General features: G+C 41.9%; 1 protein-coding gene across 1 annotated transcript in view; it reads right to left on the minus strand.

Annotated features, from left to right (window-relative positions):
- Nucleotides 1–20,798, minus strand: part of SH3GL2 (SH3 domain containing GRB2 like 2, endophilin A1) — a gene marked incomplete at both ends in the record, with an annotated part of 192,276 nt that overhangs the window by 20,005 nt on the left and 151,473 nt on the right. Inside the window, one exon of the mRNA XM_080708554.1 lies at nucleotides 15,902–15,974. Within this exon, the coding sequence (XP_080564680.1) occupies nucleotides 15,902–15,974 (73 nt within the window). The remainder of the gene's footprint in view (nucleotides 1–15,901; nucleotides 15,975–20,798) is intronic.

Genomic DNA, 20,798 nt, shown 5'->3' on the forward strand with positions numbered 1-20,798 from the left:
ATCTAAATGTTTATCAGTGACAAAATGGACAAGGGTGCTATGTTCTCAAAAAGAAATGTGTGTGTGTGTGAGAGAGAGAGAGAGAGCAATAAGAATATAAAAAGTACAAATATATATGATAACAAATAAGAAGTTGAGCAGAAGAAGCCAGATCACAAGAATATATACTATGCAATTTCATTTAGGTAAATTTCTAAGACAGACAAAAGTGTATAGTGTTGGAAGTCAACTGCCATCATCTTTATGTGTGTTTGTGTTGAGGGCCCTGGAGGTTGAAACCATGGGAATTTTTACCTCTGAGCCACACCCAAAGCCCCTACTTTTTTTGTTTGTTTTTAAACAGGGTCTCACTAAGTTGCAAAGGCTGACCTTGAACCTACAATCCTCCTGTTTCAGCCCCCCAAGTACTTGGATTACAATTGTGAGCCACCACTTCTGACTTACCTTCATCTTTTTTTTTTTTTTTTTTCAGTACTGGGGGTTGAACCGCGGGGCCTTCTACTTCTGAGCTACACCCTCCAGCCCTATTTTTTATTCTTTTAAACAGGGTCTCATTAAGTTGCAGAAGGCCTCATTAAGTAGCTGAGGCTGGCTGCAAACTTGCAATCCTCCTGTCTCAGCCTCCTAAGTACTGGGATTACAAGCTTATGCTACCACACCTAATTTACCATCATCTTTAACCTGAATTAATAACATGCTCAGACTGGCCTCTCTGTTTCTACTCTTGCTGCCTGTAATCTATTCTCCATTTAAGAGTCTGGATGTGGTCAGATCACATCACTCTATTCCTCAAAACCCTTTAACGTGTTCCTATGTCATTCGTGGTGGAAGCTCAACTCCTAAGAGTGAGCATTACGTCCTCTGCATCTAGCCTGGAGATGCCCCTCTTGCATGGCTCTTGGTAGTTACCTGAACACACAAGAGCATCATCTTCCTGGACCTGGTCACTTTTTACCTTCCTACCTCTTCATTTTCTTCATTACAATGATCACCACCTGGCATTAGCTATTTATTCTATATCAATCTCACTCCATGCCCATGCTTAGAAAATGGCCTTGAAATAAATGTGGCAAATAATTGGAAAAAACTGAAAGTAGAATGGTGGTTTCTGAGGACTGGGAGGGAGGAGGGAACCGGGACTGATCACTGGATGGGAACAGAGTTCCACATTTACAGATGAAAATAGTTATGAAGATGACTGTTGGCGATAACTGAAGAATATTATGAATGTATTTCCTATCACTGAAATACTCATTTAAATGAGTAAGATGATAAATTTTATGTTTGTGTATTTTGCCACAATAAAAAATGGAAAAACTTAAAAAATCTCAATCATTTGAACTAGATTTGTAAAGCCTAGTGTACAGATTAAAATTAGAATATGAGTATAAATCCTCAAACCACAATACATTAGATTTAGGGCTTAAATACTTGCAACAAAATGAGTGCAGCAAGTAGCAGGTTAGCATAAATTTCATTTGGGCAACAAATGATGATTGTGTATAATGGCCTAATTTCCAGGGTAAAATCTAAGAGCATCTCTAAGTCTGAAATGTGGCCATCTCATGCTCCAGGCACTGTGAGCAATGTGCTTTCCTGCCTTGCATGATAGCAACTACTAATAAACCCTAAGATTTAAACAGTAACTGGGACTCAGGTCAATTTCCTCAAACCTACTCAGTTTCATTTGAAATTAAATAAATTATGAGGGACCTTGGAAAGGAAGGAGAAAGATTTTTCTGCTCACTTGTACAAATAGGTTAAACTCCAGTGCTGGACCATGCTGTTCTCAATCCAAATAACAGTATTTATGTAACACATCTCTCCAAGGTGACAGAGCTCTTTTATGCCCCTGAGTGGGAAGCAGCAGGGAAATATTTTAAGACACTGTGCCGTGGTATAGTCAGCAGCTCTAAGAACTCGTGACATGGACAGCAAACATCTCCCACCTCTGGACGGGGTATTTTAAGGTGCCAACACAGATCTCACAGCACGCCCAGGAAAGCAGGAAAGCACACATGACACAAAGACTATGTGTGATGTGAAAAGGACACCATCCTCAGGTGTACTAACGCGATGAGCCTTCGTTTCTTCAGGTCCTCAGAGCAGACAGATGGTGGTACTTGACACTATGATTTTGTGTGTATGTTGGGCAGGGGGTTCCCACAGTGGGACTTTTCCCTAGAGGCCTCTCCTGAGGAAGAAATGCTGGGTACACCCCGAGCTGCTCTAAGGTCGAGCTGCAGGCCTCTGTGAAGGGAAGGTGAAGAACATTTCTTCACAAAGTGGCAGGCACCCTGCCAAGTTTTTCACTAGCATGTTTTGAAATACAAGTATCTTCAGCATGGAGTGGAAGGTACTGCCATCCCTCACACATTTGGGAGACTTCATCTTAAACTGAAGAGATAGTGACAAGCTCTTCCAACCCACACTTCCTGGTTCACTGATAGGTATTCAGGGAGCCAAAACTGACAGAGGCAAATGGCCTGATGGATCCAACAAACATTGATATGTTTGGCACAGGAGCTCTGCTTGGGGAACAAATAGCCATTCTGCATTAGTTTAGCTTCACACACCACCTACTTATTACCTCTCAGTTTCTGTATGGTGGAGGTCCTCAGCTCAGGGCCTCACACGGCAGCCAGGCTGCCTGCCATCTGGAAGCATGAGGGGGATGGAGCTGCTTCTAGTCTCACTCAGCTTGTTGACAAAATGTGCTTCCTTGTAAAAGTATGACAGGGCCCTGACTCCGTGATGTTGGCTAGGCATCCTGAGGGTCTAGGGACCAGCCCAGTCCCCACACATGTGGCCCTCTCCTCAGGCAGTCACACAGGGATTGCTTCTTCTAACAGGAGGCTCTCACTCACTTCAGTCTGCTCACAGTCTCACATGATGTCACAAGCCCATGACAATGATAGCCCATCAGCAGTGCCCCAGGGCACAACCTAACCAAGGAAGCGCTGAGTGGTTGATCCTCTCACCCGAGCCATTTGATTTGTTAGAAGCAAAACATGGGCTCTACCCATACTCAAAGGAAAGGGACTATAAAAGGGTGTGTATCGTTAGGGGTCACCCTAGAATGTATTTGCCAGACATATCAAGACTGAATATATCTTCATTTTTTGTAGCATTAAGACAGTGAAAACAAAATAAACTTTATAAACAGTCATATCTCACTTTGGGTTATGGTGTTTTAGTTGAATGGTTTTAGGAAAATTACTTAATCTATCTTGCAGCTTCAGTTTTCTTATCTAAAAACAGGAACAGCTATTATCTGAGGTCTATAAATATGAATAGTTTGTCACTTCATACATAGCATTTGCACATCCACAATTTCCCCAATGCAATTAATTGTGAAGCATATAAATTGTGTATGATGCCAAGTGAGCATTACTAAGACAAAACAACAGCTTAGATTCTTGCCTATATAAGTCTGACTGTGACTCTTCCTGAAAGGTTTGCTACTCCTATTAATATGCCTAATGTGATTTGATCCATTCATTCATCAAACTAAGCAACTAATAATAATATACACAATAGGATTTTCTCAGCCATAAAGAAGAACAAAATATCTTATTTGCAGGAAAATGGATGGACCTAAACAATTTTATGCTAAATGAGATCAGCTAGTCTTAGAAAGTCAAGGGTGCTAGAAAGAAAATAGGAAATAGAAACCAGTAAAAAAAAAAAAAAAAAAAAAAAAAAAAAAAGTGGAAGGGGCCTGGGGGAGGGAGGTGGGAAGGGCAAAAGGTGGACTGAGGAGGCAAACAGTTCAAATAATGCTATGTCCACATATGAAGGTCTCACTACCAATCTCACAAACATGTACAGGGAGGAAGAAGGGAGAATAGGGGAGAAATACACCAAGCCGTGTCTGCATGTAAGCCTATCACTCTGAATCTCACTATTATGTATAATTACAATGTACCAATAAATATATAAAAAACAGAAATGAGTAAAACAGACACAGTCCCTTTTCTTCAGTGAGTTCATGAAACAGTGAGAGATATAAACAAGATTCATTTAATAAATATTTACGGACAGCACTGTCTGTATATTAATGATTTATGAACTAACAAGATAGACACATCCATACCTTGTGGAGATTTCATTCTGGATGGCAAATGGTGGTGATGGGCAGATAGTAAACAAAGAGAGGATAAATTAAGCTGGGGATAGGAAATAACCCAAGTGGCTATGAGAGAGGCAGGGACAGGTTATTTTCAATAGGGTAGCCAGGGAAGGACCACAGTTGAAGGCATCTGACCAGGGGTTGAATGATGAGAAGAAGTAACTATCTTGGGAGCTGGAAGCAAATGTCCTGAGGGAGGAACAAGGCTGGGTACCTAGTCTCAGTCTAATTTCAATTCAATGGACGCCAGTGGAAGAGTTGTAAGCAGGAGTGACAAGGACTTACAACTTTAATAGACTAAACTATCTGTTATGTGGAAAATGTAAGAGAGGAGGTAAGATAGGAATGAGGCAGTAAAATGAGCAAAAAAAATTATATATGTGAGCTGAGCATGGTGGTGTATGCTTGTAATCCCAGTACTTGGGGGATTGAGACAGGAAAATCGCAGGTTGAAGCAAGCCTAAGCAACTTAGTGAGACCGTGTTTCCAAATTAGAAATAAAATCAGGCTGGGGGTATAACTTAGAGGTAGAATGCCTCTGGGTTCAATCCTCAGTACCACACACACCAAAATAAAATAAAATAAAATAAAATGCTGGTATATAAAGTGAACATTGTAAGTACCAGCAAGAAGAGTTGGGTTCTTTACAGTATATAAACAATAGTCCTGGATTCAGGCCACTTCCATCATGGCAGCAGGGGCAAGTAAACACATAACAAATGTGATAACACTCTCTCTCTCTTTCTCTCTCTCTCTCTCTCTCTCTCTCTCTCTCTCTCTCACACACACACACACACACACACACACACACACACACACACACAAGAAAAGGGCTTAGGAGGGAAAGGGTTGATATTTTAAACATGATGGCAAGTCACACAAGGTGACATTTGAGCAGAGAGACCTGAGTGCAGAATTTGAGAGGACAAGGAGAGGAAGTAATACTGGCAGAGGGACAGGCGAGGCAGAGGGAGTGAGGCTGCCTGTGCACTTGAGGAAGACTGGCAAGGCTGGCGCCTGGCCTGATGAGACAGAGCTTGCTAGGAATGGAGGAAACGAAGGGCAACTGCAAGGCCCTGCCACCCGCAATGAGTGCTTTCAGTCTTTTTCTATTTGGAACCATGGGAGAGGTCTGTGGAAGGGATCATGCGGTGTGAAGGTATTGTGAGAACGCAGAACTGGATGGGGCCCTGATGCAGAATGGGGCTTGGCAGATGCCTCTCAGAGTATCAATATTTAAACTGACGAAGGATGAGGGTAAATAGAGGTGTCAAATGAGGGGCAGGTGGAGTGGTCCAGGAAGAAGGAAGACATGCCCTGAAGTTCTGGTGCAAAAGGAGCTTACAACATTGAAGAAACTTAAAGGCCAGTGAGGCTGCAGCAGGCTGACCAAGAGGACATGGCTGGGGAGCCAGGCTGCAGCTCAGTGGTATGTGTGAGGCCCTGGGCCCAGTCCCCAGCACCAATGAGGTAATAATGGTGATGATGACGATGATATTTTTTAATTTATTTTTATTGGTGCATTGTAATCATACATCACATTGGAATACAAGACTTGAGAGGATATACAAGCACACATCATCCAATTAGCCCTCATTCAGTCCCCATCCCATTCCCTCCCCCTCCCTCGATCCCACGCTTGTTTGGTGATTAACTTTGATGCATATGTTTATGTACCTCCTGCTTTTTTAAAAAGGCTCTATCCTCCCCTATTCCATACCCTCTGATTGGTCACCTTAATTGCTTCACTATAGGGCCCTTTCTATAGCTCAACCACTTCCTGTTGCCCCTTTCCTCCTAGTTATTGCTGATTAGGGGAAGAATCTGGTTTTAATTTTCTGCGATATTTCTCTGTGCATGCCATGTTGAAAATACCAATCCCACTCTTGACGGCCCCAGTTGTAGCCTGGCTACCCGGTGGACTGATCCAGACCTCGCTGGCTCAAGCAGCGGCCTTGCCTCATGGGAGGCCCCTCTGGTCTCGCTGGCCCCGACACTGGCCTAACCCCTCAGCTGGCTCTGATCCCGGCCTCAGAGGCCCCAGCACCAGCCTTCCTCACGGCAGGCTCCGATGTTAGCTGATGGCCCCGGCATCGGCCTAACCCCTCGGCAGGCTCTGATCCAGGCCTCGGAGGCCTCAGTAGCGGCCTGGCTTCAGAGAAGGCTCCAATGCCGGCTGCTGGCCCTGGCACTAGCCTAACCCCTCGGCTGGCTCCGATCCCAGCCTTGCTGGCCCCAGTACTGGCCTAACCCCTCGGTAGGCTCCAATCCCGGCCTCAGGCCTCAGTAGCGGCCTTGCCTCACAGAAGGCTCCAATGCTGGCCGCAGGCCCCAGCACCGGCCTAACCCCACGGCAGGTTCCGATCCTGGCCTCAGAGGCCTCAATAACGGCCTTGCCTCACAGAAGGCTCTGATGCCGGCCGCTGGTCCCAGCACTGACCTAACCCCTCAGCAGGCTCCGATCCCAGCCTCGGAGGCCCCAGCACCGGCCTTGCCTCACGGTAAGCTCGATCCCAGCCTTGCTGGCCCCGGCACCAGCCTAACCCCTCGGCAGGCTCTGATCCTGGCCTCTAAGGCCCCAGCACTGGCCTTGCCTTACGGGAGGCTCCGATTCTGGCCTCACTGGCCCCAGCACTGCCCTAACCCCTCGGCAGGCTCCGATCCCAGCCTTGGAGGACCCAGTAGCGGCCTTTCCTCACAGCAGGCCCTGATGTCAGCCATTAGCCCCAGCACCGGCCTAACCACTCGGCAGGCTCTGATCCCAGCCTCAGAAGCTCCAGCACCAGTCTTGCCTCACGACAGGCTCCAATCCCAGCTTTGCTGTGTCCGTCGCTGGCCTCACCCCTCGGCAGGCTCTAATCCGAGCACCCGCTTCACCCAACCATTTGTCACACGTTCTCAAGGGTGCGTGGTGTTAGCATTCTGCCTCTGGGGTCATTACTTCAAAGGTTCCAGGTGTAATGCATCAGATCTCTGCCTCCCCTGAGTACCGGCCACTGTCATTGCCACTGTCTCCACCATTTCAAATCTTTCCCAAGCTCTTTTTCAACTCTGAATGTTGTCCAGTGTTCCTAAGCATGCACGACGGTAGCATTCGACCTTTGGTGTAATTTCTCCAAAAAAAAAAAAAAAATAAGGTTGATAGGCTCCGATTTCTGCTTCTCCTGAATATAAGTCTCCACCGCCAACACGGAGACCACTTTCAGCACTGCCTTTCTCCTTGGTCTCCACTAAAGTCTCTCTCCTTACAGGTGATGTCCAAGATTCTTAACAATGTAGAGAAGAAGCAGTTCTCCTTAGCGGGAAATTTTTCTAATAATTCCAGTTCATTTGGATAAGTTTTGTCTGCATCTCCAGTATCCTGGCATCCACCACGGCCTCCTTGACCCCTCTCCGATATTTTCCTTTTTTCTTTTTCTTTTTCTTTTTTACAGGGTCCTTCTGGGTGGGGAGGGGGTCGCCCAGGGGTGCCCCGCCAGCACCTGCCCACCCGCCCAGGGTCGGGGCCAGAGGCCCAGACCACAGGGTCCTTCAGGATGGAAAGGGAGTCGCCGAAGGGTGCCCCGCCAGCACCTGCCCACCCGCCCAGGGTCGGGGCCAGAGGCCTGGACCACATGGTCCTTCCGGGTGGAGAGGGGATCGCCGAAGGGTGCCCCGCCAGCGCCTGCCCACCGGCCCAGGGTCGGGGCCAGAGGCCCGGACCACAGGGTCCTTCTGGGTGGGGAGGGAGCCGCCTAGGGGTGCCCCGCCAGCGCCTGCCCACCTGCCCAGGGTCGGGGCCAGAGGCCCGGACCACAGGGTCCTTCCGAATGGAGAGGGGGTTGCCGAAGGGTGCCCCACCAGTGCCTGCCCACCTGCCCAGGGTCTTCGATAATATTTTAAATAATGTCTGGCTTTAGCATTTTGTAGAGACAAAGGGAAAGGATCTCATTAATCCACCGGCAGTTCCATCTGACTTAAAACTTTTGGATTACTTAAAGTGTCTCAAATATATTAGGAACCTATTAACTTTTAATATTTTTCTCAAAGATCTAGTTAAAATAGGAAAACCCTCCAGCCTTTTCAGCACATACAGAATATAAATTACACTGGCTATACCTTGACTTACATTTTTCTCTTTAATGTTTATCCTTGAAAGACCCTAGTCCTTTGAAGTTAAACATTTCCTTCACAATAGCTTTTGTAATCTACCCTTTATGCTTTTTAATTACTTTTTCAATATCAGGATTTAGAAAGGTAAAAGCTCTGCCTTCTAGACTTTAAGTACACATCCTTTATTCTTTAAGCAAAGGATGGATGCTAGGTATTCATTCATGGATCTATTCAGTAGATAATGATGCATGAAGAACAATGCTAAGAGCCCTCAGAGACAGACTGATGGAAACATCTCGGGTCCTGCCATCCAGGAAATCCAGCAAATATAGTATGTTGTGGAACCAAGGATTTGGGCAAATGACTGCAAAGTAATATATGAATTAATTTTCAGTTCCACTACTACCAGATATCTTATAATCACTGTATTTATTCATTTTTAGAACAAGTTGATTAAGAGGGCAGCCTGTGGGAAAGAATTGTAATTTTTACATAATATCTTTCCAGGGACTAATGAGACATTTTAAAACTAATGCAGCTAACTTTAATTTCCACAAGCAATATTCCACAAATGAGATTTGAAATTATTATTAAAATATTCTGAGTAGGAATCTAATGATCCAATTTAATACCTCAATCTCAGACTTGCCAGAAAAACATTAGTAGCCATTCAAGGGAAAAGCAGCTCTGTAGAGAAACAAACCTCTACTATGCACAATATTTTTTGTGTTCAATCTGTCTTTTTCTCATAGTTTGGAAATTTACATTGGATTATGGTATTAAGATCAGAATAATTTCTCAGTGCAAACTGAAAATGTCTCTGTCATAACAAGGCTAGAAAAGATACACAGTTCAACCTGGCCATGTCTGTTATTCTATTCAAGGGGAAATCTCCACCATATTGTCATGAAATAAATTTTCAGATGATTAAAGTAATACAATTTAAAGATTTTTATTTTATTTTATTTATTTATTTATTTTTGGTGTGTGTGTGTGTGTGGTACTGGGGGTGAAACCCAGAGGCTTTCTACCTCCGGGCTATACTCCCAGACCTTTTTTATATTTTTTATTTGGAAACAGGGTCTCACTAAGTTGCCGAGAGCCTCACTAATAACTGAGGCTGGCTTCGAACCTGTGCGATCCTCCTGTCTCAGCCTCCCAAGCGCGGGGATTACAAGTGTGCGCCACCATGCCCTGCCTAAAGATTTTTATTTTAATCAACAGCCTTTTCTCCATTAAAAATAAAAGCAACTAGCAAACATAAATCACGGAGCTAAACATTCAACATATATCAAACTACAATACATAGCTTGAAGGGAAAACTGTCCAGTGCTCTGCTGTTCATTATGGGAACCACTGGCTACAAGGGCCTGCTGAGCTCTTAAAATGAAGATCATCTAAACAGAAATATGCTGTGACTATAAAATGCAGACTGACTTCAAAGTATGAGGGAGAAAAAGATGCAAAATACCTTTACAATTATTTATAAGAATTGTCAATGTTGATTGATACTTTAGACATCTGGGCTAATAAAATATGTAATTAAAGTCAATTTCACCTTTCCTTTTACTTTCTTAATGTAGCTATTAGAAAATCTATAATCCCATATATTACTTATATTTCAGTTCCTGATTTAGTGCCTTATTTTCCCCCACAAAAGTATTAGAATACTTAAATTAAAAAAAGATTTATATTTTCTCCACTAATCTTTGCTGTTTTATTCACTATGGTGCTTAAACCAGTAGAGTGGAATTTGTATGCAATATGCACACAGTTAAAGGGAATATAAATTAGTTATGAAAAATAGTAAGGAGAGCCCTCAAAAAATTAAAAATTAGACCTGGGCATGGTGGCGCACGCTTGCAATCCCACCATTTGGGAGGCTGAGACTGGAGGATTGTGGTTCGCAGACAGCCTCAGCTACTTAGTGAGGCCCTCCGTAAATTGGTGAGACCTTGTTCCAAAATAAAGAATAAAAAATAGGGCAGGGGGTGTAGCTTAGAGGTTGAATGCCCCTGGGTTCCATCCCCAGACCTGCAAAAAATAAATAAATAAATAAATAAATAAATAAATAAATATTAAAGACAACTACCATATGACCCAGCAATCCCATATATATATATATATATATATATATATATATATATACTTTAATTACATATATGTGTTTGTGTATAAATATATATACATATACATATATACATATATACATATATATATATGGGTTTATATTCAAATATATACTAGGTATATATTCAAAAGAAATGAAGTCGGTATCCCAAAGATATGTCAATGATCCCACATTCATAGCAACATTATTTACAATATCCAAGAAATACAAATAGCCTAAATGTCTATTAGGGGATGAATGGATAATGTGGTACATATACATACTATTCAGCCATAAAAGAATATAATCCTACCATTTGCCACAACACGAATGGAACTGGAGATCATTATGTTTAAGTGAAATGAGCCAGGCATAGAAAGACTCATAACCTCACTCATATCTGGAACCTAAAAACCGTTGATCTCATGGAAGTTGAATGGGGTGGTGGTTGCCAGAGTAGGGTGGAGTACAGAGTGGGGGAAGGCTGACCAATGGGTATTATGTTACACTTGGATAGGAGTGACAGGTCAGTGTACTGGAGTGCATAATACAGTGACTACACACAACAATTATGTACCGTATATTTCTTTTCCTTTTTTCCTTTTATGTAATGAGGATTGAACCCAGTGCATTCTACCTCTGCCCCTTATTGTTTATGTCTTTGTATTGAAACAGGATCTTGCTAAGCTGCTGAAGGTTTTGCTAAATTACTGAGGCTGGCCTCAAATCTGGGTGATTGTCCTGTTTCAGCCTGCCAAATTCTGGGATTACAGATATGTGTCACTATGCTCAGCTAACAATTATGTACTATATACTTCAAAAAGCCGGAAGAAAGAATTCTGAATGTTTTCAGTACAAAGAAATGATAAGCTGGGCGTGGTGGCACACACTTATAATCTTGGTACTTGGGAGGCTAAGATAGGAGTATTGCAGGTTCAAGGCCAGTCTCAGCAATTTGATGAAGTCCTCTACAACTCAGTGAGAACCTGTTTCCTAAAAATAAAAAAGAGCTGGGTATGTAATTCAGAGTTAGAAGAGAGAAAGAGAGATATGGGAAATGTTTGTAGGAGATAGATCTATTTAACCTGATTTAAATATTATGCAATATATACATATATTGAAACATTACATGGTAACCCATTAATATGTGTAATTTTTATTTCTCACTTAATAAACATGCTTGTTGCAATCCCAGCATTCGGGAGGCGGAGACTGGAGAATTGTGGTTCACCAGGCAGCCTCAGCTACTTAGCAAGGCCCTTTGCAACTCAGTGAAAGCCTGTTTCAAAAATTAAAAAGACTGAAAAATAGGACTGGGGTGTAGCTCAGAGGAACAATGCCCTCTTTTTCCATCCCCATTACCACACACATAAAAAAAATTCAAAATACTTATTAAACAGCTTGGACATCTGCACTGGTGATGCTGCTCCTAACAGAATAACTTCGCAGTCCAAGTTGCATGACCACAGGTCTGTTTCACATTCCCAAAAGCCCTGCTTCACAAGGCAGCTTCAGGCCTGCGCCCTACTCACTCTTCCCTGCCTCATAGTTCAGCTGGAACTTCCAGAAGGAGCTAGTTGTGAAGCTCCTCAGAGTGTGTGCAACTTAGGCTGTTAGGCTGTGAGTTTTGGAGGGATGGGCCTGATCTTGGTCTCAGTTTTACCAATACATCATTTAGAACTGGCTGTTGTGTGTTAGAAACTGCATCTGATAAATGCTGGCTTCATGCATGGCTCTGTTGGCTTGGGGGAAGGAATGCTTCTTTCTTCTATCTTTTGTAGAGCAGTTTTATTACATGAGCCACTGACTGTCGATTGTAATTCATAATTCACTTATTCAAATAGCCGAGAGCCTACTGGCTGCCTGGAGCTGAACTGGGGGCTGGGAATAGAGCTACAAGATAGGCATACATTGAACAAGTGTGACATACACCATCCTGAAAAGCAGCTGCGATTATGCAAGGGACATTGACAAGGGCCAAGGAAAGCTTTTACCTGGCCTGTACATGGGAACTGAAAGAGCTGCTAGTCAAGTGAGGTGGGAGGGGGGGGCAGGCTGACTGGGTGGGGAGGGATGGGCGGGCTTTAAGCCATGCTAAAAAATTAAAACTTAATCCTAAAAGCATGAAAAGCTATTGAGGGCTTTATGCAAGATAATATGATCAGATTTGCCTTTTAAAAATATCACTGTGGAGGTGGGCAAAAATGAGTATGAGACATTCACAAGGCATATTCATAAATTCCTGAATATGAATCAAAACATCCTTGGCCATCATTGCAAAAGAAACTAAGTTTTAAGACTAGCAAAGATGTGTAAGCTCCATGACCACAGATCTGAAACCTGGCATGCACCCTTTGGATTAATCTACAGGGTAGTATCAAATCGCCTTCCAAGCATGAATTTCCACTGACTCCCCTGGCCTGTGTAGTGATTTTGTCACTTGGTATCAGTCCCTGTCCTGAACCAAGCCAGATCTGGCTTATTCAGAACCAGCACCCAGTTATCCAGACAGGATGACTCAGCTCTGCTCCCTGAGAGGTGAGTGCTTAAAGCATTTAACACACATGAGCTTGGGCATGTTCTTTCTGTACTACTGTGCCCAAGACTTGGTGCCTCTATGTGTAGGCCAGACTCCTGTGACTCTTTCAAACAGGCACTTGTGTTCTGAACAACCAGAATACACAGTCAGCCATCTTCTGAGAGCTCTCTGCCGTGTCTAAATCCAGGGCAAGAAACTCACTAAGGAACTAAATCATATCTGTCATTAACTATTAAACACAAATTGTCTAGATTCTGTGGAATGATGATATAAAATTCCATTTGGTTCTAAATTCTTTGGGGTGACACTTGTCTATGCATGCAACTTGAAATAACTGCTTTCCTGGAGTCGATTCCTGGATTGCCTGGTAATGGCCTTAACCACTCTCCTAGATGGCAGATACCCACTCAATTCTCAATGAATCATCAGATCATTGTATTGGCAACCAGCATATTCAGTACTCTATTAAAAATGCCATTTCTAAAAATATACGTTGCCCAAATTACATTCTCTTTAATCCTTTTTACCAAAAGAAAAGTAAGTCTCAACCACACAATCTGTTTCCTTTCTGAATTTCCACTGTATGCACTCAGAGAGAGAAGGACTCTTATATCTACATGAAGTGGAACTCTTTCTTCTCAGAGGCGGGATCACATAATGGAAAGTGGAGACAGGCAGGCCTGGTTTCTAATCCTGGCTTCATCCCTTCCTAGGTGTGGAACTGGGAAAGGTCCTTATTTTCTCTGGATTTTGTGGGGGGTTTTTTCCTTCATAGAATAAGGTTGTCCTATAGTATTTGTTTTATAAGGATGTCACTTCAAATTATCACAAACTGCGTGGCATAAAACAACAGAATTCATTCTCTCACAGGTCTGGGGACCAGAAATCAGAAACTGAAACATCAGACCTACTGGGTCTTTGCAGACACTCTATAGGAGTCCTTCCTGCCTCTTCCAGCCTGTGGTTTGTGACAACACAACTTGAACTTCTGCCCATTTCTTATATAGCTATCTTCTTGTGTCAGAATTGCCCTCTCTTCTTATAAGAACCTGTCATGGGATTCAGAATCTTCTCTAAATTCAGAGTGAGCTCATCTCAAGATTTTTTTGGTTTTGGTTCTAGAGACTGAACTCAGGAGCATTCTATCCCTACACTACACCCCAGCTGTATTTTACTTTTTATTTTGAAACAGAATCTCACTAAACTGCTGAGGCTAGCCACGAACACATGATCCTCTTGTCTCAGTGTCTACTGGGATTACAAGTGTGTTCTATCACACCTGGCTCAGAATACTTAATTATATTTACAAAGATCCTATTTCCAAATAAAGTCACATTCTGAGGTTTGGGGTAGACTTAAATGGGGTAGGGACACATACTATTCAACCAACTACCCCTACCTATGACAGGGCATAATTCTATTATACTCAGGGTCCCCACTGAGAATTTGTTACAATGTATTTAGCCCATTTTTACACTATAAATTGTTCAACTCCATTTTATTTTTATGTTACGAAAAAGTGTTACTTTTAAAGATGAAAATGTATTTAACTTGCACTGAAAATGCACTAGTGCTCAATAATATTATATTCCTCCCATTCCCTATGTTTAGCTCCAAAACAGTATGTTATCAGCATAATGAGTGTGCATTCAGAAAATCACAGGGTACTTCAGTGCTCTCTGCAAAAATGAAGAGAAAAATTGCTTGCCTTACACATGATTTCCTATAGTGAAGCATGACGAGTACTTTTCACAATTTGACCCACTACAGTTGTTTAAATATTAAGAGATAAATATGTGTCTAAGATATCTTTGTGTATCTGTGGAATATAAAGATTATGGAGAAGTCTTTATGAAGGAATTTTTTTTTGGTAATTCCATACCTAATTTGCTAGTAACCAATTTGAATACTTATCTGATCTCTTGTCAGTTAAATTTCTGGTTCCTACACCCTGTCATTTTTTCTTCAATATATTCCTCACTCACATTATCACATCTCTAATGTGTTTTAAGAAGAAAAAATAAACAGAATGTTATTCCCACATAGGGTGTTCATCTTCAAAATAGCAGCTGTGCTGTCCTATATAAATAAAGCTCAAATCAAAGCTGCAGCCAGGGGGCAGGAGAGAGCTGGCTGGCATACTGTTGATTCTGGGTTTCTTATCTCATATCTCACAACTCCCCTAGTCTTGCTTCTTGCCCATTTGGGCTCTGTATCCAAGCCCACTGGGCCTGAAACAATTGCCTGCACTGTCTTTCCAAGAAACACCAGAAACACAAATTTCTAACCTTAAGCTGCCAAAGAAACTAGTCCAAAGAGTAAATATTTTTTCAAATAGTTATATAACTCACTTAAATTATTCAACCTTGCTTCAGGTATCCATATCATGCAATCAGGAACTGGTATATATGATATGTAATAAGATGGTTTATAACATAGGCTGCTCTGCTCTGCTCCATTATGCCTGGGATCTGCAGAGGTTGGCCCTAGTTCTACCTGGTTCTCTTTTCAAAGGATAGTTCCATTATCTCTTTTGTATTTCCTTTCTCTCGGAACAAAACAGGTTAACAGGAACAAATGCTGATCCTTAATACAGAGGGAGAGGAGTCAGAATCAAGGCGAGCCCTTGATGCCATCTGAACAGAAACCCTCAACCTCTTTATTTGACAATAGCTATTCACCTTCCTATATTTTCACACCTTCTGGGAACTACATATCTTATCTTAAACTACCTCAATTTTCTTTCTTACCACCTTTTCAAAACTAAAGGTCAACTAATAAGAGCTTGTTGCTACCCTGACATTATGTGTCACCCAAGAAGTTCACACTTACTGTCTGTCAAATACCACGGACCTCCAGTGACTTTGGAGTGAGCTTCAACCCAGCACAATTAAAGCAGTCCACATGATGTCTGTCAAATCTCAGAAAAGTGGACTGAGGATGCATAAGTACCCCAAACCTCAGATGTCTATCAAAGAGAAGCTAAAGTTACCTGGCACTCTACCAGGTACCTGAAAGGGTCACTTACCTGGGTTGGGTTGAAGGTACTCAATGGTTTTAGTCATTATTTCAATCACAGCCCTGCTGGTGACATCCACTTTCTGAAATGAGAAAATACACATCCTGATGATTAGTTTTAGAGCATTAGTCTCTTGAGCCCCCATACAACCACTGCTGGAGTAACAGAGCGATGAGAGTCCTGCAGGAGAGGGTGAGACACTGAGGAGCTGCTGGCAGGCATCATGACTGTGTTCAGCAGCTGCCTATCAAGACCTGAAAAGCCAAGGAGGAAGCTCAGAACAATCCAAAGTTTCTTTCACAATACACTTCATTATCTTCTGGCAAGTATAAGGTGGAGATGCTGAATTATATTTTGCCTCAGAGGCATTTTCTGAATGCCTACAAAGGGCCAGGCATGATGGCAGGTGTCACCATCCTAATGAAAGTTACTTCAACTCTACTTACTCAAGTAAGAGAGGGAAAGTTTTTATTTAACTTCTGAGAATATCATAAGGATAGAAAAATCTTTAGCAAACCACTTTAGACAGTCCATCCACATATAGTTAATTCTAAAAAGAAATCTTGGTGCAGCCTGGCATAGTGGCACACACCAGTAATCCCAGTACTTGGGAGGCTGAGACAGGATATCTCAGGGTCAATAGCAACCAGCCAAGTGAGATCCAGTTTCAAAACAGAAATTTAAAAAGGGCTGAGGGTATAGCCTGGAGCTAGTATGCCTCTGGGTTTAATCACCAGTAAAACACATACATACGCGCGCGCGCGCGCGCGCGCGCGCGCGCGCACACACACACACACACACACACACACACACACACACACACATCATCTTGGTGCTAAAATCTATCTCTAAAACTTCTGAATGGTCAGTATTTGCTGTTCACCAGGGCTTTTGAAGGCCCCTTTCCCCATGTGGAGAGGGGGCAGAAGCTGCTCAGTGCAATTAGGTCCCTAAAATCCTTTCCTTATCAATGTGTGTCCCACTCTTTCATACTACAGGAAAAATGACTGATGGGAATAAACACATCTACCCACTCAAGGTACATGTTTGCAGTATATGGTATAAGTATTAGTAAAAAGGCATTAACTCAACCATAAACTCAGATATCAACTAAATCCATGAGAATTTTTGTGTTTATTAAATAGAGATCAAAGGCTTTTCTCTCAAAGCTAATAAACTTGTACAGTTTATTGTATCTGCATATAAAATCAGCCTTGAAAGCTGGGAGTTCTGGCACATATCTGTAATCCCATTACATGTATATTCACAGTTAGCCTCAGCTACTTATCAAGGCCCTCTGCAACTGAGTAAGACCCTGATTCAAAACAAAAAATAAAATAGGGCTAGGGATGTAGCTCAGAGGTAGAAGTCTCCCTGGGTTCAAGCCCTAGTACCACTGAATGAAGAGTAATTAAAAAAAAGTAAAATAAAATAAAACAAAAAAATAAATCAGCCTTGGATATAGTAAACTCCCTTTTATTCTGTAATCTACATATTAAAACATTTTATCTTACAGTTCAGTTTTTCAATACCTAATAATTTTCCCATATCATGGTAGTCATATAACTATATGCTTATATGTTTGCTATTATGGGGATAAACAGAATAAATACATTTCTATTGTGAGGTTATGGTATAAAGTTACCTTAAAAAGCATCTTATTTTAGAAATGCTAGCTTGCCTATGAATTATGAACTATGCCCTTTAGATTGACTCGAATTTAAAATGTTATAGATATGGCTGGGTGTGGTGGTGCACACTTATAATCACAGTGCTTGGGAGGCAGAGACAGGAGGATCTCACAGGTTCAAAGCCAGCCTCAGCTACTGAGTGAGGCTCTCAGCAACTTAGTGAGACCCTGTTTCCAAATAAAGTATAAAATAGGTCTGGAAGTAGAGCCTGGAGGTGAAAAAGCCCCTGGGTTCCACCCCCAGTACCACAAAAAATGTCTTAGATCTGAATTTATAATAAGCAGTAATTAGGTGATTAGCTCTGTTGCCCCCCTGTAGTTGTGCACTGTATAATGTGTGAATGTGTGTGTGTGTAAGTGTGTGTGTGTGTGTGTGTGTGTTGGGGGGGTACTAGAGACTTTAGTCAGAGGTATTCTACCCAGTCCTATATTACATTTATATTTTGAAATTGTCTCCCTCTGTTACTACACACTGGCCTTGAACCTGCGGTCATCTGGTCTCTGCCTCCCAAGTACTGGGATCACAGGTGTGGGCTACAGTGCCCAGGTCTAACCACACAGCTTTTTCAGTCATACATGGAGGTCCTGGAAATATAAGTAAAATATCAGTTAACTTCTATGTGCTCAAGTCACAGAATTTTTTTCTTTTTACTTTTTTTTTCTTTTCTTTTCTTTTCTTTCTTTCTTTTTTTCTTTTTGGTGGTACTGGGGTTCCTGGAAACCCTTCTACCTCCAGGATATATCCCAGACCTATTTTTATACTTTTTAATTTGGAAACAGGGTCTCTTAAGCCAGCTCAGCTGGCTTCGAACCCGCACGATCCTCCTGTCTCTGCCTCCCAAGCGTGGGGATTACAAGCATGTGCCACCACGCCTGGCTTCAAGTCACAGAATTTTTAATGCCAGAGAATGAATTCAGAGGTTATACATAACACAAACATACTAAAAGTCCACAGAACATGAGTAACAGAAGGACAAATACAGATATCCTGCTATCTCACAGAGATTAGGGAATTGGATGTCAAATGTGCCCAGACATCCTCAGTGGCTATCATGGCAAGAAAATTAATTCCAAAGATGGAAGTTTCCAAGAAAGAATGCCAGAAACCTTGAATTGTCTGATGTTCATTTGATATCTTAAAACCATCTGCAGCTGGGAGGGGATTAATTTTGAATTTTCCTCCATCTCTGTCCTTAATAATAATTATATCATCATTATAAGATGATTTCTATTCATCACAAACTGGTCTAGGAGAGCTAAATATCTTTATACATGAGAAAATAGATACAAAACTTTAAGACAATTGCTCCAGAGACCATGTTCCTAAATACTACCCTAGACTTCCTAAAAGCAAAACCTCCTCCTGAGAAGACAGGAGACAGGCATCCCCAACCTGAGGAGAGAGACCAAGTCAGGGCTGGAAGGTAGTTCGTGCTAAGGCCCACATGAACAGGGGTTTGTTGAAGCTTCACCTACAAAAACTGTTTTAGCCCTAGCCCTACAGAAGGGAGGCTCTCCCATGCTGATCTGCTGGATCACACACCCCGATATCAAAGGTGCATCAACAGAGGTGGTGCCAGCAGTGCTTACCTCACATGATCCACAGGTGAGTAAGTAAAGAAGACTGTGAAAAGCAGTTCTCATTCATGTGTGGAACCCCTCTCCCATTGTGCTCTGCAAACAGAAAGTCCAGTATTTGGGCTCAAGTTCTGTAAAGAGGCCACTTGCTTGGTTAAAACCCAGAGGAGGTACAGAAATCTTGGAGATACCAATATTAGAGTATTATGTTTGGTCCCCAGAGTGGGATTAAACCTAAAAAAGGGAACTGGGAATAAAACTATACTAGTATGTATCCTGTGGCTTGACCAAAGTCTCCCAGGAAGGAGTCTATACCACACACAGATGCCATCAACAATTCTGGTTACTTAATCGAGGCATCATTATAGAACAAGCTCTATCTAAACCTTTTCAATAAGGGTATAAAATGACCTTACTTAAAACCCGCATTTGGAAAAACTATCCAATACAGTTATGTCTGTACTTCATTTTCATGACATACTCCCAACAAGGAACAACTTTTAGCAAATTTGTTCACTAGGCTCTTGCTCTGGATCAAGCTCAGATAACCACTTGCTCCCGTTAACGAACATAAGGGGAAGAGACCTGCAGCACAACTAGCCCAAAGCCTTAATTTTTCAAATGTGTAAGTCTGAGGCCTAGAGGAGTAAAATGTGGAAAATGATCACATAGCTAGTGTTATTTGTGAAGCATGGTAATTTCCAAGGTCATGGATTAGGTTTCTAAGAAAGAGCACCAGAACTGAACTGTCTCATGACCATAAGCTATTTTAGCATCACTACCTGTAGGAGACTAATTCCTCATTGCTCTCCATCACTTCCCTCAATATAATGTTGAAGACTCTTTGCTAAACTATACTAGGTTGACCATAAACAAGCCAAAGACCATGAGCCAAGGACAATCCTGATTGTGCCCTGTTAAGTACTTGCTGAGAAAGCTATTTATATATCTAAACAAGAAACATTTAAGTAATATTCTCTTATCATCAGGCCTGACAAAATTAACATGGAGAAGATTTTATACTTAAATCATTTATTATCAAGCTTATTCCCAGTTAAGCACAGTTTAATTTTGAACTTATGACCTATAGCTTTCTTCAATGCTAAATTTTCTAATTTTTTGAAAACATTTTTTTGTGGTACTGGGTATGGAACCCAGGGTCATTCGACTTCCAAGCCACACCCCCTGCCATATTTTTTATTCTTTATTTTGAAACAGGATCTCACTAAGTTGTGGAGGGCCTCACTAAGTAGCTGGGGCTGTCCACGAACCAAGATGCTCTGGACTCAGCCTCCTGAATGCTGAGATTACAAGCCTGCACCACCACCCCCAGCTCTTGAAAGCAAATTTTAATGCACCCTAAATTACAACTTCTAAACCCATGAGCTTTGGAGTGTGCATCTTTAACTAATTTTTTCTGGAATTGGGCAAGGAGGCGATAGGAGAACACTGATTAAAGGAGATAAACTATAAATGTACCAAATACAGGCATTTTTTAATAAATAAAAAACTTCTGAGTGATATAAGGTTTGATGGCAATATCATAGGCATATTCTTGTGGTCTTTTTTCCTTCAGTTTTCTCAATATCAAAATTCTAGCAGCTCTTAATACTTCAGAGTCAAGAGGTTTTTTTTTTT

Source organism: Muscardinus avellanarius (assembly GCF_963383645.1).
Source record: "Muscardinus avellanarius genome assembly, chromosome: 13".
NCBI lineage: Eukaryota > Metazoa > Chordata > Mammalia > Rodentia > Gliridae > Muscardinus > Muscardinus avellanarius.